The sequence below is a fragment of the Gymnogyps californianus genome, chromosome 27, assembly GCF_018139145.2.
Source record: "Gymnogyps californianus isolate 813 chromosome 27, ASM1813914v2, whole genome shotgun sequence".
Lineage (NCBI taxonomy): Eukaryota > Metazoa > Chordata > Aves > Accipitriformes > Cathartidae > Gymnogyps > Gymnogyps californianus.
In genome coordinates this window covers 4830581-4853529 of record NC_059497.1, presented here as the reverse complement: position 1 = coordinate 4853529, position 22949 = coordinate 4830581, and the positions used below count along the sequence as shown (strand labels likewise).

At 46.4% G+C, this 22949-nt stretch overlaps 1 protein-coding gene across 6 annotated transcripts in view; it reads right to left on the bottom strand.

Annotated features, from left to right (window-relative positions):
* ANKS1A (ankyrin repeat and sterile alpha motif domain containing 1A) overlaps positions 1–22949 on the bottom strand; it is a 105173-nt gene that overhangs the window by 42546 nt on the left and 39678 nt on the right. For 3 of the 6 annotated variants that reach the window (XM_050911567.1, XM_050911569.1, XM_050911568.1), the window contains 6 exons: positions 22372–22467; positions 22065–22261; positions 20121–20213; positions 16986–17001; positions 16084–16185; positions 8471–9042 (listed from right to left, as the gene is read on the bottom strand). In XM_050911567.1, coding sequence (XP_050767524.1) covers positions 8471–9042; positions 16084–16185; positions 16986–17001; positions 20121–20213; positions 22065–22261; positions 22372–22467 — 1076 coding nt within the window. Of the gene's footprint in view, positions 1–8470; positions 9043–16083; positions 16202–16985; positions 17002–20120; positions 20214–22064; positions 22262–22371; positions 22468–22949 lie in introns of all 6 variants that reach the window. The other 3 variants (XM_050911566.1, XM_050911570.1, XM_050911571.1) reach the window with 2 other exon arrangements.

Below are 22949 nucleotides of genomic sequence, written 5' to 3'. Positions count from 1 at the left end.
TGAACTCACTGCAGCTTCCAAGCGTTTTGCAGATTCACAATAATTGAGGTTTGACATGACAATAGCACAGATAACAATAGAGGGGCCAAAGCCAACAGAAAAGGCAGCTTTTCTAAAAGCCAACACGATGCAGGCTCAAAATAACACTGTGATTAGGTCGCTCGCAGGCAGTGGGCAAGCCAGGAAGATTCTGCATGCAGACGTTCATCTGGGAGACAATGCAGCAGATGCTGCTTTAACAAGCAATTAGGTCCTGCCTGCTTCCCTGTTTATCCTGCTGATGCAAGACACAAGTGATCTAAGGCATCTTCCCCAGAAAAGTCTTTGGTTAATGGATACCTGATATTACTAACTGATATTGCATCCCTGAAGGTGGAAGCAAGGCTGCTCAGACCCAGCTGGGATATGTCCTTGGAGCAGAGGGATGGCTGGATCGCAGCATCCACCAGGATCTCTGAAAGGGACGGAGCTGCAAATACTAAGAGCAGGAGAAGGATCTCGGACAATACCTGCTGGCTCCTTAGCACAAGTGTAGTCCTGGGAAATTTGGATCTGGGCCATGAATCCCATTTCTAGATTGGTGACAGCACATAAACCACTTCTGGTTTAGTTTATGCTTCTTCAGCTTATGTTCTCAACATCACCATCCCATAGAGCAGAAGCGATATTTCATCGCTCAATATATTCTGCGTATACAAAAGATACCAGCCTGTGTTATGAACTCAGCATAACAAATACCAAAGGCCTGGAAAATATAATGCTCAATTTATTAATTCAAACCTAAACTACAAAAGCAAGCCAGTTGTTTGAGGCACAGTTCAACACTTGAACTTCAGAGTTCCCACGCTATATCCTCCTTCAGCAGCATGTGCTTTCCACACACAACACGAGGACTCACTAAATTTGTTCTTTATTTCAAGACATTCTGCAACCGTTCATTAGTGATAAAGGCGCACATATTTTCTGGCTTAATATGGTCTCTGAGAAACTCATTTGGATCGGGTTCAGGGACTGTTGCTTCATACCACTCCCCAGTCTGTGTTTTTGTACAAATCCCAAAATTACAAATCTGAACACACCCCAAAAGGAAAGGAATTTACGGTATAAATTTGTATCTCACAACCAGCGTGTGGTGGATCTGCAGTTTCAGAGCCCTTCAAATATCAATGTTTTTTTGACAAACACCCAGTAAAATTTGACATTAACATGACAAGAAAGATGGCCAAACGCGACAATGCATCTGCTCATAACAGTGAGATGGCTGGACGCTGGTTATTTTGAACTCACAATTTTTACTGAGGCAATAACGTAAGGCAAACCCCCTTAAGAATATTGAATCAATTCACTGTCTTCACAGCTACATTTTCATACTCTCGCATCCTAACACACAAAGTCAAAAGTTATGTTAGGCTCTTTGTGCAAAGGTTGTCTCCAGCTTGCAGGATGCAACACAGCATGGTGAAGCCCGCTTGGAGACTTGAGATAGAGCTACAGAAAAGCTTTTTTAAAAATAAAAGTTTCTAAAGTGCTGGAAGATGCGATGTAAAGTGGAAGAGAACATAATGATGGACTGAATTTAGTAAGGGCACTGAGGCCGGACATTTCTGTTCCTGAAAAAGAGTCCCGAAAATGCTAACGATCACAAGATCTTTACATAACCAAAATATCCATCAGAGCACGAATAATTTACACAGAAGAATCAAGAGCTTCTGATTCAGAAATACTGAGTTAATACACTCGAAAAATTAACAGAAACACATAGCAGCAGACTGAAATTGTTGTATTATTCTAGTGCACTGGATGCGCACAAGCTAATTTAGATCCACGTTCAGCCTGTAATTGGTGACCTATAAATAAGAGGAGAAAGAAGTCACTGTGCATTTAGGTCTGTACTGAGGGCATTTTCACAAATGCCTTTGAATGCGTGGATGGAAGGCTTCTTCCACGCAGAGGGGAGCCGATGAGCTGCAATGTCTCATTGTATTTTGCAAACCTGCCTTAGGGAGAGCCGCCCCGGATACCTGTCTAGTTCCAGATGAATTGATACAATTCACAGAGCTGGCAAATAAAATTCTTATGTCTAAACCTTGCTGCTAAATACAGGAATAAAGTATGCTTGGTCTCTATGTTTGCCTTTCAGACCAGAACACCACCCAATTTTACCTATAAAACTGGTAAATTGTCTTAATTTGGCTTGGATTGGCTTAGTGCAGTATTGGTTTATAATTTTAACAGGCTGGCCATTTGCAATAGATACAAAGCAAACCTGTATCGTGGAAACACAAAAGCTTTCACTTCAAAAAGTTAATCAGGATGGAGGAAATCTCACCATTGGGGGCAAAGGGAAAAGAGAGTCGACACGAGGGATGATGTAAGAATTCCTGACCTTAGCACAGGAAAAACAAGAGGAAACGTTGGGATCTGCAGATAATAGAATAATCAGTCCAGTAATTAAGTTGATTAAGATGCGGAGGGACACGCTCGTTTAGAAGAGCAGAAATCAGAACAAAAATACTGACCACATTACCGCTTTTCCCCTAAACAAAAAAAATTAGAAAACATTTCAAACAGGCAAAGGGAAAACCGGACTGAGAGCTTAGAAACGAGGGCCAGCTCTAGGCAAGGGACATCGGCCAAAAGCATGCCAAGCACACCTCGCTTTGAAAACAGGCTCTGCCTGGTCCCACAAGCCAAACGCAGGGCAAGTGAAGTGTTAAGATTTAAACACCTGAACCAAAAGAATAAATTAAACGTTTTAGGAGGCAGAGGCTGCTGGCAAGCAAGGAAGGAGCCTTGTGACCCACACAGCAGGGATGTCCTCGGACCACGCAGGACCACGCCAGCCAGAGATGTGACGGCCAGCCTGGATGCTGCAGGTGGTATGAATATGGAGAGGGGGAACATACTGTTTTCTCAACTGCATTTCTCACTTGCAACACCAGTATTTTGATCTACAGCGTGGGCCATACGGGAGCCGTTACCCGGCAGGTAAGCTGCGTGAGCTTGTCAGAACAAAGACCACTGAGCTTTTACAAGATGCAATTTCACCAGGCACAAAAATAGCAGCTCTCCCGCTGAATAACAAGGAAAATATTTGCATTTTCTTTCAACACCAGCTCTCAGCTCTGAATTTCAACTTCTGGGTGTCGTTTTAAGACAGTGGCAGGTTTTGCATCAGGAGCTTTCCTAAAAGTTTCACATTTCAATGCAAATGTTCTTAATCCTCAACTGTAAGACTGTAATTAAGGCACTAATTCCACTAGGTACTTAAGCACCCAAGCAGTCCTGACAAGGTTACTGGAGCTCAAATATTTAAAGGCACCCCACAGCAGCCACAACCTCTAACAACTTGCTCCCCAGCTCTTCAAAACCTGTGATGGAAGGCACGACAGATGTGCCATTTACTCCTGGCATCCATCCTTATGTGACATTAAGACCCCAGCAACAGGTGAAACACCACATCCACAGTTACTGCAAATGGGAAAGAATTCCTTCTGCAGCGACAGCGAAACATGGAGCACCACTGCAATTATTCACAGAAGATGATGGTTGTCCAGTGCCATAATTAGCTACAGAATATTCATTAATCCTTCAACTAATTCACTTGGGGCAAAAAAAAAAATGCATCAAAGTGGTGGACTGTGCATCTCCTTTTTTCTAAAAAAAGCTGAAGTAAAACGCATGTTTTATTCAGTTCCCTAAGTTTCTTTTGAAGGAGGTTTAATCTCTTCCTAAAAGAGCTAAAGACAGAACACAAAGCAACTACCTCATTTTGTGAAATTGATGCTGGAACCTCTGAGCCCAGCGTTCATTACAAATTCAGCATCAGAGCCCCTTACTTGATAGCAGACAGCTGGAAGTGGAGGATTAAGGGATGTCAGGAGCCAGGTCTGAGGCTAATTCTCAGTAGCCTGCCTCATTCTTTGCCCCTGAACACACAACAGATCATTTTTCTTACCGACACCTATGACCCAGAAGAGCAGCTAACTCAAACAGCACCATGCCTCAACTCCAGACGTCTCTGCTCAGAGCGTGGATGCAGATACGGGCTGGTGACATCAGATTGCACAGATGCATCTCCTGGATCATACATGCATCAAGAACAACCACACTGCAGTCCTCAAAAAAAAAACCAAACCAAACCCCTCCCCTGGAGCAGGGTGTCCTGGCTGCACTGCTGCACAGGCAGGAGCATGGGGTACAAAGCAGAAATGAACAACAGAGATAACTGCAGGAGCAGCAGCGCATCGGAAACCTATTATAAAGGCACTAAACCTAAATTCCTGAAGCCAAGACACTACCCAAGCCAAACGTCTCCCCTCTTCTTCCTCCTCTACAAACGGAGCCCATTTATCTGCTACTTGCATTTAGGGATTTTCACTTCATCACCTCGCTTGGTCCTGTGAGAAGTGAGGCTGCATAGGACACGGCTTCTACATGCCCGTACATCACTTTTATTAAGCTGACAGCATCTAAGGGACAGAAAGCGTTTGTCACAGCCTGACTTCTTCTCAAGCCACTGCGGTTTTTAGAGGACTATTTTACAACATCCTCAAGCCCAGGCATCGTTCCTCCGCCGCTTCCCCCAGGAGATTACATCCCTGCTAATTACTCTCACTGTCAGGAAGCTGCTTCCCCAGCGGAGCTGTGGCAGCTCAGTGAGTGATTGTGATAAAGTTTTACTTCGACTTGGTCATGCTCTCTTCTTTAGCAGAGACATGCTGACCTACCAAATGGATAAAAGGACCTGGAAAAAAACGCAACAGAAGCTGGGGCAGGGGGAGAAGGAACCATTCAATACCTAAACCTGGCTGCGAGTGATCAGATAGCATGGGCTCAGAATAAAGCAAAGTTGTTGCATACCCCTTAGCCTTTGTTAAGCAGCTTACTATTCATATTAGACATGTATATGTTGCCTTTCATCCAAAGAGACCTGAAATACCTCATCAAGAGAGAAATCAGTTCAGCCCCTCCTGGATCACACCCTGCGGGTGGGAGGGTTTGCTGAGCAAACTCCAAGGGACTCAGTACCATTTTGCACGACGCAAGGTTTGCCTGCCTACGGCAGGGCTCGTACGTGAACGCGGGCAGATGTGCAGGGCTGGAGCTGCTCTACGGAGGAGGAAGGCAGAGCAGATGCGAGTTAATCCGCCCCGGAAAGGAGGCTGGCAGCCGAGCCAGGCGCCAAGAGCCCCCCTCCTCCTTCAGGAGTGCAAACACAGTTTATTCTCCTATACAAAATTGATAGTGAGCTGTGACTGCCACGCGCTGATCTCCCCTCTGCTAAATATTTATGAGCCAATTACGAAAAACAAATGTGTCACTTTAGCCCTCAGCCAAGTTTGGAAGGATTCAAATATTTATGCTGACCAGGAGCTCTACCCCCTTGCACACTTCCTCTCCTCCAGTTTGCTTCCCGCTCAAGCGGGGGATCGAGCATCTTCGGTCCTCACCTCTCTCCCTGGGCAAATCATTGCTGTTTGCTTTAATAGTGTCTCTGGCTTGCTTGCAAAGAGTTTGTATCCGACAGCAGCTGAGGGGGACACCTCGTGTGCATTCACACTCCCATGAAGGAGCCGGTGGGTCAGGAGGCAGACGAGGGACACGCTGAACAGACTCCTTTGCAGCACGGAGCACAAAGCAGCGCTGTCGGCATCTGTTATTTGGGCCAGGTCCTTGGAGCAGGGGAGCTGCAACTGGGAACAGGGATGAGCTTTGCCAAGTGAATCATTTCTTCCCCATCCCACCCTTTTGGCAAAGCCGGCACCACCTTCCACTTCCAACAAAGGGCATTGGCAGCGCTCAGCTCGGGAAGGGACACGACCCTTCGCTTCCAAGCAGATTTTCCTGATGTCCCCGGTTAGCGAGACTAGCTGAGCACAGTCACCCATGGCCCAGAGCGATGCTAGCTCAGCCTCTGCCACGGATCCCATCTGTCCACGGACATAAACAGGTCCCTCCCCAAGTCCCCGGCGCCCCGAACAGACACACCTACTGCTGGCAAGGCCAGTGGGCAAAACCCTCTGCTTGTTTGCTGCAGCTGCGTGTTGCATAGAGCTGCACATGGATCACTCTCCTCCTCAGTTGCCTGCATAAAGACTATTAAAATTAACAGAATAATGCATATAAATCTGCCATTGTTTCTCCTCAACACAGAGGAAGAGCCAAATCATTGCTAACAGGGGTGGCTCAACAAGGTTTTATATTAGCCTAGTAAATTCAGAGGCTGCAAGTTGCATCTAATTCAGAGCAGCTGCATTATCCCATTCAGGGAACTAATTAAACCTCTAACAGCAGCATTACATTTATGTTTAAATCTCATTGTTGCCATTATGACCAGCTAGATCAGCCCCTTTCTGCACATACAAATCACTGCAAAAAACCCCTAAACGTTCCCCACAGGTGCATCTTTACCATTTCTTAACAATCATAGGAGCCTGCTTTAGGATATTTTATAGCAAGAACTGGCCTGACCATATAAACTACTGACTATCAGCAGCTCCATTTTATGCTGCTTCTACAGAGAACTGCTCTGCCCCGTGAACCATGCCCCTCCTGCCGACAGCATCAAAGAGTGCAACCATTGCACCGGGAGTCAGAATGAGACCCCCACATGCCTCTATACAGTCTTTGGAAATTAAAGAGCAAATCAAGCTAAAGGCAGTGACTCACCAGCTGCTGGCTTGTCCCCCTTCTTATGAGAATATTTCACTTTACATAGTGTTTTTCAGTGGGAACAAAAACATTCTGCAAAAAGAGGCTATCGCCATCTCACAGATGGGGAAATTGAGGCAGAGAGGAGAAACCTTTGTCCAGAATCATTCAAGCTGGTCCGTGACAGCCATGAGACCCCAAGGCAAATCAATGCTCTAGCCACAGGGTGCTACTACCAGAGTAAAGCAATTCCACAAAATGTTTAAATTACACCAGAAACTAGGAAGACAAATACAACCATCAGGTTTTGGTAGTACAGATTTTTTTTAAGGTAGACCTGCCCAATTGTAGACAGATGTGAATTTTTCACATTCTTTCTCCAATTTCCTCACCTAAACATAAGAGGAAGGAAAAGCAGATTTTCCTCTTGTGGCTTGTTAGGCCGACACTGGGTGGAAATGATGCTTTTTGTTTACAAGCTGGGAAGCAGATCTGTGGGTTCATTTCTCTGAGCAGAGGAAGCACAGGCACACTAACACTTGACCTCTGCTACTAGTAAAGTCGTGCAGCACCGTAAAGCCAAAGGCTTCTTCTCCCTTTCAACATTTGCTGTAAACAGTTCGGTTAGGCATGAAAAGCACAGTGAAAATTATCCGGTTCTTTCAAATAAGCCGCCTGCTGCAGAATCTTTCACTAACAATCATGGTATAGCTGACCCAAGTAATTAACAGCAAAGCCTCTACAACCGAAACAGCTACAGAGGAAGAGAGATATATTTGGCACCCCTAAAACACTGCAGGGAGTGAGAGTATGAACTGAAGGATGGGCTCGTACTGAGGAGGGATTCCCACTTTGCTTTTAGCATCTTTGAATACCTGCCTCTTCCATAAAAGATGATTTTTATCTCCGAGTCAGGATCAGAGAGGCAGCTGAGCATCAGCCAGTGCACGGAGGAGAGGTGAGCAGGGGCACAACCATCCCACGAGTTTACACACCCGGCACACGCAGCTCCACACCCCCAGCACCACGCCAGGGGTTTTATTTCCTTTCAGTGTACAAAGAGTGGTTCATCCGAGCTTATCTCTTGCAGCGCTGCTGCTCTACCAGCAGAGAATCATCTCCAAAGAATGTTTCAGTAATGCTGCGGTGCTGAATTTCAGAGGGACACTTAATCTCGCCTGAGTGGTTCACTAGGGCCAACTTTCTGAGCATGAAATATTTAACTATCCACGGGCCTCCTGTATTATAATAAGGTGACTTCTAACAAGCATCTGCAATAAATATGTGAAGAGGAAAACGGGAGCTATTAAATACACAAAACACAGCCTAATTACTCCCTCCCTTCCATCCCCATGAACCCAGGACACTGCTTACCCCCCCCCAGCAGCAGGGACCCAGAAACAAAACATCTCTGGATGCTGGGAGGGTCCACAGGGCAAGAACTGGGAAGAGGAGGTCAACATAAAGACTTGTGAGGAGCACCGTTATCAACTCTCCCTCGTTTTGGGGATGTAAAAAAAACTTACCTGGCTTGCCTAAAAGAAATTAAGCCCTGTATCTGAGCAACTTAAAAGACTTTGAAAAGCCCCTCACTTCTTGCAATCCTGCTTCTCCCCGACTCCAGTTAAGCCTATCTTTTGGCATTTAATACCCTAAAGGCTTACAGGTGAGCATTTGCCTGTTAATGCGATGTGAGAGTTAGTAAGAGTAATGAAAACCACCCAGGACCCCCTCCGAAGGCCACTGTGGTAGAGAGGAGCTCACACTGTACAGATTCATTCCTAGCACAGCAGCTCTTAAGCAAGATCAGCCTTACCTCATCCCACTCCGAAGCAAAGGACGGGGACTTCTCCAGCCTCTTCTTCCCAGTGCTGCAGTTCGAGAGCGATTCACTCCGGCTCCCCATGGCATCGTCCTCTGTCGGAGAGCAGGTCAGAAGATCAGAGTCTGATTTAGACAAGCTGCGGCTGAGTTTGAGCTCGGCTTTGGGCTTGCTCCCTGGATGGGCTCTGCCCACAGCTCTGTCCCCCTCTTCCTCAGCACCGCCGGGGTGCTGTAGCACGTGGGGTGTGACTACAGTTTCAGGATCCGCCCGGCTGACGTGCGTGTGCTGGACGGTGGCGTAGACCACTTTCTGGTTTTGGTCCGGAGAGCTGGTCCGTACTGATCCAGAGGCAGGTAAGTCAGCATCCTCCAGCTGCATAGCAGGTGGGTGGCTTGTAGCTTCCGTGCCTCCTTTCTCCGTGGAGGAAACGAGCCTGAAAGGGTCCTCACTTATCTCACAGATCGGGGAAGAACCGTGGAGCAACCCTGAAAACTGCTCTGGAACCTGGATGTCCGGGCCGTCGGCAGAGTCCTGGCTGCGGCTGCCACTGCTCCTCCTGTGGTCTTCAAGGGGATGAAAACGGGGTGGGGGGTGGGGGAGGCGGAGGGAAATTAAAAACATGGAAGAAGCAGCGAAATTCCAGCTCTCCCCCTGCCCTCCCTCAGCAGGGGAGGCAGAGATAAAGAGCGAACAGTTCAGTATTGTTCCGCATGCTCAACTTGTACCCAAAGTCATGGCATTTATGAAATTCCAAACACTGGCCTGATTTATGCAATCTGGCAGCTCTCCTTGTTGTTTTATTCCTGTTAACACTAACTATCAGGCCTTGCTATATAAGGCTAAGAGAAGTGCTAACTATATCCTGCAGAGAGAGCAAGTGAGGTAGGAGAAGCAGAGACGGAGGCTCCTAGAACATCTGATACATTTCCATAAAGGCCAAAGTGTTATTTAGAGCAGCGCTCCCTACTCTTGGCATGAGCTGCAGGGTGGGAAAACTTCTGGACTGTAATCAACCTGCAAGTTCCAAAATCCGTTCCCCAAAAAAAACACTGCTTTCCTCCCTAGTGGTTTCTGAGTTTAACCTCTCCTCCTTACTCAGGGGAGAGAAATAAACAGTTTATGCAATAAAAAACTTGATCAAAAAGTCTCTCTCTTGCAAGTGAACCACTGAACACAGAATGGTCTGATCTACTAACGCAGCGAGCTGTGTGGAGTACCGGCTGTCCCAGAAATATGACACTAACTCAGCTACTCCTGCACCAACATCTTCAATATCAGGTACCAGGGTCCTGCATAAATCATGAATAATTGACTGATCCCAATTGCCAAGCATGTGCACAGACATACGTGTACTCACCTTGGTCACATCTGAACGTGCATTTGAACTGTAAAAGCAAAACTGTCTAAAGCTAAAAAGTATAACTTTTGTTTACCAAGGATTCCTATATCTGCCCATAATTGCTTGCAAGTTTTACCCACTTCCATTTAGTGCTGAAGAAACAATCTTCAGTCTGAGGACCAAAACACTATGCTGCAAAGGAACAATAAAGCAAAGCACCCCGATAATGTAGCTCTGAAATGCAAGGAGGATGTTTAGATGTGAAGAGGAAATTGCTTGCTTTGCAAGACAGCAGCTATCGGAAGCCAAGGCAAAGGAATCCTCATTTCAGTGAGGCAAAATACACTAATGAATTTTACTTATCTTTAACTAAAAGCAGCCTATTAGCAACAACAGTGAGAACAACTCCTTCCCCCCAAGCATCCTTTCCAGCACTAAGCCTGACCAGGTCATTTTCAAACACTAACACCCATCTGGTTTTGTGGTCTGTCCTCACACCAGAAATGAGGCAGGAAAGGACTGAATTAGTCATTTGTCTTTGCAAGCCGCTTCAGATCCTGGGGTCTCATGTGCCCTGTGTTTGATGAGCGTAGCTAGTCCCTCTCGCAGGCATTTGTTTACTCCACAGAAACGCCAAAAGCAGCTTGCTCAGTTGGCAGCTGAGTCAGGAACAGCAAAAGCCTGAACGGAGGTTAACTGCCAGGGCAGCGCGCCGGCGGACCTCGCTTCTCGCCGAGATCAAGTGATGCAAGGGCTTATTTCATTCTGGATCCTATGAGTTAAAGATTCCAGGACAATGAAGTAGTTGTTGATAATCTTGCACGGGCACGTACACCACAAGTTCTGCAAGTGAAGTTGCCAAAGGGGAGGCGCATCCCCTGCGGGCAGGTGGTGTCACCAGCATCATTCCTAATGCTGGCTGGGGAGTGCCAACAGCAGCACCTGATCAGACGATCAAGACCAGACTACGTTCAGTTACTTTGCATAAAGTTATGAAGCTGTAATGCTGGAGAGAAACCTTAGAAGAGATCAGACATGCTGCATTCATAGGACAGACTGGTATTAATAAGAAAAAGCTACCGACCTGGTAAGAGGGACACAGCATTGACAGGACAGGTCACATTAACCTGATGGGGAGGGAAAAACTTTTGCAAAATCAACAGCCTTTCTTCTTAACCTTTTTCCTTCCTTGGAAATAATTTCTTCCATGCCCCAGCTTAACCTTTACTGACATTTCTGCTGAAGGCAGAGAGGCGGCTGGTGAAAGTTTATGCCATGTGCTGGAACGCTTGGGTCCAGCCAGAACAAAGTGCTCCAAATCCAGCTCCAGAGACTCACAAAAGGGCTCCTGTTGAACAGAAATCACAGCCGCCCATTCATCCTCGAGCCAACGAAGGACGACTTCGAAATACAAGGCAGCTGCCAGCGAAGGAAGGGATAAAGCAAGGGCAACAACACTTGCTCAGAAGATGTGAGGAACATCTTGAAGGAGACATTTCAGAGCATGTAACACAGGCCTGTGCTGAAAGCTGCAGACAGAAGAACCAACATAGGCAGGAAAGAGCAAATCTCACTCCTTTTTACCGCTGAGGTGTGCATGGCAGGAACACAGAGGGTTCCCCAGGGGATCCTAGGGTTTCAAGGTATCCTTTTGGGGTTTCAACGAAAGGTGCCTCAGGATGGCTAGCGGAGAGGCCAGAACGACCACTGGCCATCTCGGGAAGGTGTATCTTTTCGGGATAGGTTACTGACATGATTCAGCTGATGTGCTGGTCACTTTTCTCATGGCAAAAAGATGAACAGTACTCGTTTTTCAAGGGTGTAGTGAATTTGGAGAAGGAAAAAATAATATTTAGGTGCTAGAAAAGCAAAGAGACTCCAGTTCTAGCCATCTGCTGCACTTCAAGGGATTTGAAAGCATCCTCCTCCAGTTATACCTTTTAACTCACAAAGGGAGTTGTCCTTAACACAGGGACTTCTGTCCAACTCCCTTAGCTCATTTTACACCCAAGCACAGACATCTGACAGGTCCTGACTTCTTCAGCCAATGCCTACTGCAGGTTTCACCAACCGGAGGATAGGATCTAACACCTAATGCGAACAGGAACCCCTTTCTGGGTACAGATTGTCTGCTTCCCAGGGAGGATTCAATTAAGAGCTTCCCTGCCAGCAGCCTGATGATTCCAGATACGAAGCACTTCCCTAAACTCATAACACTAAGCTGCAACCGCCCTGCCTCGATCGAATTTCTTTCCCTATATATCATCAGCAGGATTTGTTTCATGCCTCTGGATTAGGAGAATGAAGCTGTTATTGCAGCTGCTTTTTGCTCAAGCTCCCCAACCTTAAAACTAGCAAGGGCATATGCTAGCCTCTAACTTTTGCATAGAAAAGGCGCCCCATGCTACACACTGCCAGAATTTGTCAAGTGAGGAGCATGCAAATCTATTTCGTGTGGCATAGAAGGCCAGAGAAGAGAAGGAAACTGGACTTTAGGGTGCTACTTTAGAGGTGCAAAAATAACCCTCAACTGCAGGGTTGAAACAAAGGCTCACTTACACAGCGAGGTACTGCATGTGAAATCCAGACATGTACAGTACGCTCCTGTATTAGTCTCCAGCTCAGTCATTTTGGGCAGAGTTTATCCTCCAAAAGCTACCTGAACTTGTGCTCTTTTGTACTCCCCTCCCCTATTCCCCTTTTAAGAAAGGGCAATAAAACCCTGTCCTAGTCGCTTAGAGAGATCATTAATGTGACTCCGCACAGAAGCTTCTAAATACATCATGACAGCAGAAATGCAGGCTTGGAGCTGAGACATGGGAAAAGGGTCTGTCCTCCAACCACGATAAAACCAAGGGAGGGCATGTAGGCTGCGGTTTTACACTATCATTCATCTCAAGGCAAACCATGAGGTTTCTGTCCCTTCCAACCTTTGTTTGGAATATCCATGTGTCCCCACAGATTCCCTACAGTGATACCCATCCCGCTGTTTCTGCAGCCATACTCTGGCTCTCTGAAAAGATATTTTTCTTTAAATCTCTCTGCAGCATGTTTTGTCTTTTATCATTGGCTCATTTCGGATCTCTGGTTTAGAGCACAGTCATACGTCTGGTTGAACCAGTGTAACCATAAAGAAAAACTCTAGCAGGAGGAAGGGCAAAGCAGGGACTTCAAGCTGGGCTTCCTATGGAAGCAGCACAGCAGAACCTCAACAAATACCAGCTTTTAATAACTATCAGAAGGAACCAAGTCAGTCCTACCTGCAGCTGGTTACTGCTAACAGCACTTGTGGATGGCTCTCCCGAGAAGCAAGACAGACGTCAAAGCTCAGAAGTATTTTCTGCATTCATCCTCCATCAGGTCTCTCTGAATGCAGCAGGAGTTGCACAGTCTCCTCCCGGTCAGTCCACACACAGTTTGCCACTCTTGGCCTATTTACAAGTCCTGTTACAAGGTCTGAATGCCCTGACTTCATGCATGCGATTGCACATAGTTTCCTTACCAAAGGGGATGGGAAAGCGTTTGGCTCAAACCACTTCTGATACTCTGCCCAAAACATTAGGCCAACTTTTCCTTGTGCTCCAGCATGTGACAGCAAACTGCTGTAACATACACAAAAAGCAACCAAAGCCAGGCAGATAATACCACATTCATCTAGTCACTGGATACAAGACAACTTGCAGCAAGAGGAACAAAGGCAGCTATCACATATGAAAGGCACCATTAAAAACAGCATGCCTGAAATTCAGCCTTTCAGCTGCCCTGAAAAGCCCTTCTCAATAGCCCGCAAGAATCAGAGTCCTTCTCTTCTGACCAAAGGCTCCTCCAGAACTCATCAAGTAACATCTAGAAGCCCAGCCTCTCAGATCGAGGGCCAAGAAGCAATTCAAAGCCATGCTTCAGCCTGCTCCTTGTCTTGGGATTGAGCTGCTGCCTTTGATGCTCCAGGACCCTTCTGATCCAGAGGTGGGAAAATTCTCCAACACCCCAATTAAGGCTTCAGTCCCTCACTCAGCCCTTGTTTACCGACTCTGCTACTCCCTAAATGCATCTTCTCCCCCCTCATCAGCATATACCTCGCATTTCAGACTTAGCTACGTCTGCTTCCACATGCCCTTCTGGCATCTGACCCCAACTACTGCGAAAGCCAGAAACATTTCCTTTCATTCCTAGTGTAATAAAGCAGATTGCAAAGCTGATCCACCCTTCTAGAGCAGTTATGAAACTCATATGCAGAAAGAAGCAACCTGTAACGCTGTGACAGAAAGCAAGGATGGACAACACAAAACAGAAAAATAGTGCTAATGACAAAAGAGAAAAATAGTCAGTGCCTCATTTCCTACTGGGGTTAAGAAGCCTGAAGTCCCCGAGAGGACAAGCAGCAGGGGAAAGATGACATGGGGCCCTGTCAAAGCTCAGCTGCTCCTGCAGTATAGGGAGAGCTGCCAGCTGGGGACACTGCCACACGTGCAGTCGTGCCACAGGGATCACTCTGAGATGTTCTGGAAAACAGCTGGTACCCTCTGGAGAAGGGGGACCAACAATTATGTTCCTTTCTCCAGGTCCACCATGAAGAGCAATGGGAGATGGCCCTGGCAAGCTTAAGAAACGCAAGAGATGAGAAATACATTGGCTGGGCCCCTTCGCCCTAGGAGCAGCTCTTCACCTCCTCCAGATCAAAGGCTCCACCACATTAATCATAGTGCTAACTGCATTTAAAAGAGCGGACAAGTCTTGGAAGATGAGAAAACTCAACTGCATCCTTGGATTTCTCCCACTACAACAGTGGAAAGGGCTCTAGGCTTGTTACAAACACAGTAACACCTTCCATAGACTGCAAACCCTGAAGTCACAGCTATTATCTTTCTAGCTGTACATTAAAAGACAGGACTCTGCTCTGGATCCTTAATAGGCTAAAGATGCTTCCTGCAACCTCTCCATGAAATGGGGCTTAGACGGCCCGCAGTACCGATGTCTTCAGGTGTTCAGGGGAAGAGATCTGCATCAAGAACAAGCAGATGCATTACTTTGAGATTTTATTTTAATCTGACACATAATTACGACACACCTTCACTCATATTAATCAAGCCTAGATATGGTAGCCAGAGAAAGGAGCAAAGCAGTCAGGAATAGCTTGCACTTGAATAACCAGCAATAGCTGCACACTGAAAAGACAGCCTGAAAGCTTCTGGTTCAATGGCTGTCGCCCAAGGACTACTCCTGGCCGAGACCGCAAAGCACCAACCTGAAAAGCATCCTAACTTTGCCTCCGGCAGCAAGTGGCTTTGGCAAATGCTGGTGGGAAAACAATGACCTCTTGTGCCACCCTATACAAGCTAGGAGTGCGGCAGGACTCAAGGAATGAAAGCTATCGTGCTGCAAGAAGGAAAAAAAGAAAGAGCTGCAGGTCTTACAGGGCAGTCAATGAGGCATCACATCGAATCCTCATTATCCTCTGTTTTCATCCTCAAGGTGAGATGGTTTCCAGGTTTAGAGTCCAAACTAAATCCTTCCAAATTCCTGCTCAGGGCTTTTGAATAAAGCAAGAGATGTTTTTCCTCTAAACAAATCTTTTGTTGTTGTTGTTGAAGGAAAGCCAAAAAGCCCAGCAATAGCCAAACACAAGAGACAAGGTGTTCCCAGATCCTTTGTAAAGCACAAGTGTCCCTCTGGGAGAAGAGAGACTAGTTCGATACTTAACCTGGCTATATAGTGGATTTTCAGTCAGTTCTAGAAAGGGGCTTGCTCTACAGGTTTGTTTTCCTCCTTTGTTAGTTTACATCTCAAATTAGCTTTAATACACAGCGGGATATTGATTTTAAGACCAGGATAGCAGAGCAAATCATCTGCCGACATAAACATGCAACGCCAGCAGGTCTTCAAATTCAGCTGGATGGAGAATACGGCTCATTTAAATGCTTGCATTGGTTCATCTCACTTGTAACAACACGGCACAGCCTTCCACTCCCTGCATTTACTTGACTGTACACAAGATTTGCTTATTTTCTAAGTTAACAGAGTAGGTCCTCGCAATCTCTTAGTTGTCAAAGTAGCAGAGCTGCCCTTCCTCCGTGTACATTTTGTACAGGAACATTTAGATCTCTCCTTTATAAAAGTGAAGATTAGCAGGAAACAAAACAATTGCAATCCAGACCCCAGCCGCCCCACCCAACAAAGAGTTTAATTGTTTCAGTTACCCTCTGCCCTCTATATTTTCCTTTAATGCATCTAAACAAACAGTTCTGCTTTTTGGATGGTCACTTACCTTTTGTTTTCCTATCCACCGCAACTGGCTTTTTAGTTTCTGCTGTAAGCAATAGCTCGTAAGGGTGTTCCTCTTCCTCAGCACCACCTCCCCTGCTCTTTCCTCGTGCAACAGAGGCCTAATGAAAAACAGCATAATGTAGTGCTCCACAAAGCAATGCTATTTATCCCGGCAATAAAGGACAAGGCCTCTTTATGCCATGGTTTAAGCCAGGAATTGGCAGAGGCAACACCTTTGCTGTTGAGTGTGATCCAAAATGTACTACTCCCTTTTTTCCAGCCCCCCCTCAAAAAAAAACCCACCCAAACCTCCTTTATTTTCTAGTATTTAAGGCTGCTGACAGCTTTCTAGCACTGACCAACTGATTCACTGTGCGAGGTCTGCAGCCAGCCTGGAGGGGGGAAAAGAGCTGAGACCGTTATTCCTGTTCATCCCAACTCTGACTTACTGTTGCTATTGGAATTTGCATCGTCATTCACTATTTAGTTGCTGGCCCTATTAGGACATGGCAGGAAAAAAAAACCCAAACAAATCCCTGCCACCTTCTCAAAAGTCTCATATCTAGCATTTCTAACCTCAGGATGCATAGCGTATTTAAGACTAAAGAGCCCTTGGGCAACACTGTATAAACTCAGTTTAACCTCAGGATGTGCAGCAATGATTGTGCTCATTTAAATCCCAAAAAGCCTCCGATTAGAGCTTGTGTTTGTAATATTGGCAGACCCTTCAGCAAGCTGCTCTGGAAAGCCACCATCCATGTGCAGGGATGCACTCTTGATGCAGGATCCAAATGAGTCTTGCTGCAGATTCACACATGTTGGTCTACCTCAACGCCAAGGATGACAGGCATTTGACATCCCTAGATAGCCACATGTGCCATCCCAGTGCTAATGGGGCTAAACTGGGCTTCAAGGCACCCTGCCTGCATGGCCAGCTGCCTTTCAGCACCATCTCCTGGCCAGACCCTGGCAGGTTGATGCAACCCTGTCCCAGGAGCCACGTGTGCCTCCAGCCAACCGCGGTGGGGTCAAACCCAAGCCAGAAAGCAAGTGATCCCTACCCGCTGCCAAGACAGGGAAGAACAGGTCTGAACAGAACATCCCCCCAAGGAGGGCTCTCATACTGCTCACAGACTCCTGGAACTGCCACTGTCTAGACAGCGGACTAAGCACCACCTCCAGTTTCTTCCCCAAAGTGAAAGCATCAGAGTTGCTTCAAGGGCAAATAGGTACCTACCCGACTGCAATCTAGCCAGGGCCTCTGGAAGCTTAGGGAGTCTTGGAAAGACACCCAGGAGTCAGCAGCACAGACCGGATTCCTACATTCGTGTACTGTTTCTCCATAAGCCCAGCTGGCTTTTAAATCCACTTTCTCAATGGGAGGAAACGGGCCACGTCCGGCAAAGAAAGTATTTATTCTACCTGCTTCGAGCATGAGCTGTCAGGCAGCCCTGCTCCCTTTCAGGTGAAGGAGCTCATAATGAGCAAATTAAGGAAAAAAACTTCTGACCAGATGGTGGCACAAAAACATCAGACCGTAACAGTAGGTAACAGGCTCTCGCCAGAGATCTTGGAAAAATACTGCACAGCAGCAGCCTGTCGTAACAGTTGTAGCCTGGACCTCAAGCCAGGCATCAGTACACTCTTAAGACTCCTGCAGATGATGATTATTGTGCTGTCCCCTTTCAAGTGCACTGAACGCATTCAAAGGCAGTAGCTCCTTAGCAGTACACAATTCCCAGCTTTTGCTTTGTAAACTTTTGTGCATGCATTTATAGGCCTGGTTACACTTCATGTTCTCCATCTCTCATCCTTCCAAGCTTTAAATAGAGTTTCAGGTTCAAATTCACTCAAAATGAAGACCATCATTTGCTGGAGAACCGTGCTTGCTCTGTAGGCTCTGCAACCAGGAGTAACACAATCAAATAAAACTTTCTTCCAATTCATCTTTCATTTATTTATACATGTTGGTTAGCATGTATAAATATTCACTATTAGCAAAGCCCCCAAATAAGATGTTGCTAATAGCGAGCACGCTCTTTAAAGCGTACTTAATCCACAGCAGTGGACTTGGAAAGACTTTTTAAAGGGTAACTCCTCTCATTTCTCTCTCCTCCCCCACCAGAACTGCAGACCAAACTGCTGGAACAATCATGGCGCCTTGTCTTTTATCTGCACTTCCCTTTTGGAGATGAGTAGTAAACAAATGAAAACGAAGTTTAATTTGACAACGCAGACTCTTACTCAGCTACAAACCCAGAAGGTTTCTGCAGATAGTGAAACAAGGCACTCAAGCACCTCCAAACAATCAGCTCTTTTGCCTGTTTGTACTAATGTTTTTCCATGATGAAAGTTAAAAGTTTCTTGTTTATGCACATCTGTTCTGACTGATAGCCCCATCTTGGCAATGAAATAAAAAGACTACTTTTGAAACTAGAGTTTGGCCCAACCCCAGAATATTCAATGACTAACTGTCCTGGCTCTAATGTGAGAGCAGGTCCGGAGGATGGCAGATCAGGATGCTGCTCTGAGATGTTTACAGCATTCCCCAAGCGTATTCCTGTTCACGCCTACCCAACCCAGAGACAACATGTACTGAGATGATAAATAATGGGCAAGAGTGAGAAAAGCAGAGCGCCCCAGAAATAGCGAGCAAAGAAGAATCAGACCCAAAACTACCTATCGGTATATCTAGAAGGTCATTTCCAGGCAGCGACACGCGCTGCCTGCAAGTTGTATCAATGAAATTGGTCGCAAATCAAGATCTCCCCAGCGAGTCACTCTGCGTACAAGTCTATTTGCCAGCAAGATTTCCTTTAACGGATCATGTTTCCAAAGCCATTAATGGCAGGACAACACAGCAGGTGTTTTATAATTAAATATGGCAAGATAACTCAGCAGGAGCAGTCAATGCACGTTTCCCTCCCTTGTGTTTATCATCATAAACAAGTTCTGCCTTCTAATTATGCTGTGACCTGCTACCCAGCCGTCCTCTGCTGAGAGCCAGCCATGGGACTGGTTATCACACGCTGCAAAACCATTTCAACAGCAGTGGAGAGATCAGCCCACAATTTCACATTTCAGTTTTACTGTTTATGCACTGTTTGGAGCTTTACTCTCTCTATAAAAAGTCAGTTCTGCCAAAGCAAATAATGTTTAGTCATGTCTCGTGTAGATTTGACACACTTCAGAGAACAGATCACATTTATGCCTTGTAGGAACTTCAGCAGATCAACACATTCAAAGCAAAGCGTCTGGTGAACCGCAGTCTGTTCCGACAACTAGAGGCAGCACACGCTCCACTTGTTTTACATACAACCCACTGCATTTGGAAAAGCAAGGAAATCCACAAGATTTGGTTTTGCTTTGAAGATTTTCCTAGGTGTCAGCAGAAGTTGCCAAGACAGATTTGTGGTTTCACGCACCCCCACAGATGGGTGTCTCGGAGAGCCCTCACATCTGAGGTTCACAGGCAGGTGAATAAAAAAGAGCAATAGGAAGCCCAGGAGCAACAATGCAGAACAGGAGAGCTTTAGTTTCATCAAAAAGCAGCTCACACGCATTGACCTCTGCAGAAGACAGCTTTAACATATGCTGGGCCAGACTGTCGGCTGAATTCAAGCCCCTGATCCCTGTTCACGTCAGTGGGACCCACAAGCCCACGCATCTCCTCCACAGCTGGAAGCTCAGAGGAAGCAGGAAGCAACAGCCCTCTGGGTTTCAGCCTCAAGTGAAGATGCATTTGGTGGGATCATTACCAGTGGGCAACAGTCCACATCACAACGTGATTCAGAAAAATCTCTTCCTAAGGGAATTCCCAGCCAAGAATAGGAAAGTAAGGCTGAAGGTCGACGCAGAAGTGCCCTGGAAGAACCGCACAAAGGAAGTTCCCATGGCAAGTGAGAGCAGCCATGCTGGAGTGAAAGAAAACTTCACATTCACAACCTGACTTACAAGGGAGGTAATATCATAGTTGGCTCCTCCCAAATTACTTTAAACCACATGCGTATAAAACCTCCCAGATCAAGTCCCACGTACCTCACTGGAAGCAGCATGGCCTATCTTCTTCTCCAAATGCTGATCCTCCTCTTCATCAGGTGGAGGCTTGGCAGGCGGGGGTGGACGTTCTCTCTGCAGTTTAGAAGACCACTGTCAACTGCATTGTGTTAAAGCACATCCCCTTCTGCTTCCACGAACACTACGTCCATGCTGCTGTGAATGCAGCATGGTAAGGACCTCCTCAAATTAATCTGGGTGGAGTAGAAGTTCAGTCCTAACAGCACAGAGCTCGGCAACGATTGCTGCCTTTCCTCCTCCTCCTCCTCTCCAGCAGGACACCTAGTTGGGCAGACAGCCCTTTCTGCAGATTCACCACACTGCAGTCCTGTGGACGGACTGCTATTGATAACACAGACCACCCACTTCTGCTCCGCAGCGGTAACACTGCACAAGGCCAGCTCAAACCCACGTGAGCACCAACTATGCTTTCAGGAGAATAAAATTGCTCGGGTGGAAGGTGCTGTGTACACAGGTTTATTGCTTCATTACTTAAGCCAGTTCATTCAGACCCAGACTGGTAATCTCAATGGCACAGCATTTCACAGTGAAGGTCAGTAACGAACTCATGCAAATGCGTAGAAAGGGAAGACACATCACTTGTGTCTTAACGAAACAGTAACGTGAATAAGTGATTCCAGAGGCACCTTTTATAGGTAAAAAACCCTAGAGATCAAGAGACAATGCTGCACTGCATTCCTCAAATATCCCAAGGTTGCCTGTGGGCAGTTAGAGCCGCGCTGCCTTGTCGCGATGCAGAGCCAAACACATCTCTAGGTCATCTCCTGCCCTGCAGCAGCTCCATCTAACGGCAAAGGGAAAGATGGCAGAGGTGAGCCGCTCACTCCAAAAGCAAGTTTTGGAAGAAACTCCAGCAAGCTCCTGGAGCACGTCCCTCTTTCTCCCTTTTCACTGCAGTTCAGCCTCTCATCTTTTCTTATTTGCGATAGAGCTGAGCTTATTTCACATCAGACACTATTAACACAGGACAGTACATAGATGGATAAGTCACCAAGATTTAGTTAGTAACAGGATAGTGCGTCTTGCACCCTAAAGAGAGATCTGGCTGAAATGTCAGTCTTCTAAAGCTTTTGTCTCATTTCTACTCTATTTGCTAATAATACAGGAAAAAGGATGCACCTCTTTGCAGAGAGAGAGGAAGCATAGTTACAGTACCACCAGCAGTTTAATTGTTCACTGCTGCTTTGCCTTTTGTCCAAAAATACATCCACAGAGCAGGCTTTGTAAAACCAACCAGAAAGCAAACGCTGAAGCTGACACAGCATGCTGCACGGCCAGCATCCCATCTGCCCCATAGCAGCGTTGCCACCGATTGCTAAGGGGGCAGCAGATGCAACTAACAGAAGGTGAGGAAGACTTCTTTGGAGACAGTTCCAGGAGCTTTGCATTGCCTTGTAAAGCCTTGAGTACCCTCTACAGATCTCTGCAAGTAATACACAAAAAAACGTTTCTGCTGCCAACTAGTTTCCAACAGGACATTCTTAAAGGTAATTTCTTGAGAGCCTTCTCTTGGGCAAAGCAGAGAGCAAGAGAGATGAGAAAAATGCTCCACACACAAGTTTCCAAAGCTTTCTTCTAGACAAGAAGTTAGCCCTTCAGCTAAGTGCAATGTCCTGACAAACCAAAACTCACAGGCACCAGTACTCAACTGCCAGAAAACAGAAGGATGCAACACCAGGTGAAAATCAGGCACGTAGAAGTGGCTACTCGTGGGCAACGCAACGCAGGTTATGTGAACAGGCCAGTGACAAAGGAGAGGTACCCGCCTGCTGTAATCAATGTCAGGGATGGGTTTAAAGATTTCCTCAAGCTGGGGGATTGGCAGCCTGCTGCAAAACCATGAAAATGGAGATAAGTTACCTCTCCTTCTAAGGCAAGCAGAGATGAACAAACATAGCTACATACAGGCCTGACTCCTGCTGCTTTGAGACCAGTTGATTCCGCTTCCTTATTCACAGACTCTCGATCTGAAGATCTCCCACTGGCAAGGCTGTCCAGGGAGTGGCAGGATGTTGCATTGTATAAAGCTTCATACGGGCTCTCCTCTTCTGGGTTCACATCAAAATCTATGATCAGTTCTGTCACTGCTTTCTCCACATCACCTGCGAGAGGAAGGGAGACACAAGTACATCACTCGGGGCTTCTGCCCTTGGAAAGTCAGCACTTCCAGGAAGAGCAGCACTAGTGACTGCCGTGTGGCACGGAAGCCTACCCTGAGATATCCGGCACACAGGATCAGTGGCTGGAACAAGCGGTGCTTGAACAGTCTTCTCTGCAGCTTTGGCACTTTTCTTCCCAGTCGTGTAATCTGCAACGAGGGGGGGTGACAGGGTCAGTTTATGTCAAGCTAGTTTTACGTCCACTTCAGCATATGGTACTTCCTCCCTTGTGGATGGAAGGCCAACTGTCAGCTTATTACGTCTCCAAAAAATACCCAAAGTGCATTATTAAAACTTGCAGCTCAGATCCCAAAACAGAAGCAGGCAGCCTCTTTAATCACATGCACAAGGTTAAGGATGGTTCTTTGAACTTTTACAGAGTCTTTAATCAAAGCTGCAAAGCTCCTGTACAGACACAATGTCATGGAGCAGATTACTTCATGTTGTAGACACAAGCTACATCACTAAACAGAGATGTAGTCTAGTCTTCTGGAGTCATAAGACAGAGAAACCAATTCTAGCTGTGGTCCCCTAACCACAGGCAAAGCCAGAAACATTAAGCTTACATGAATAAAATCAGACAGCAACATCTCAAGCAGCTAGCTCACTTACAGGAGCAAACTAACAGCAT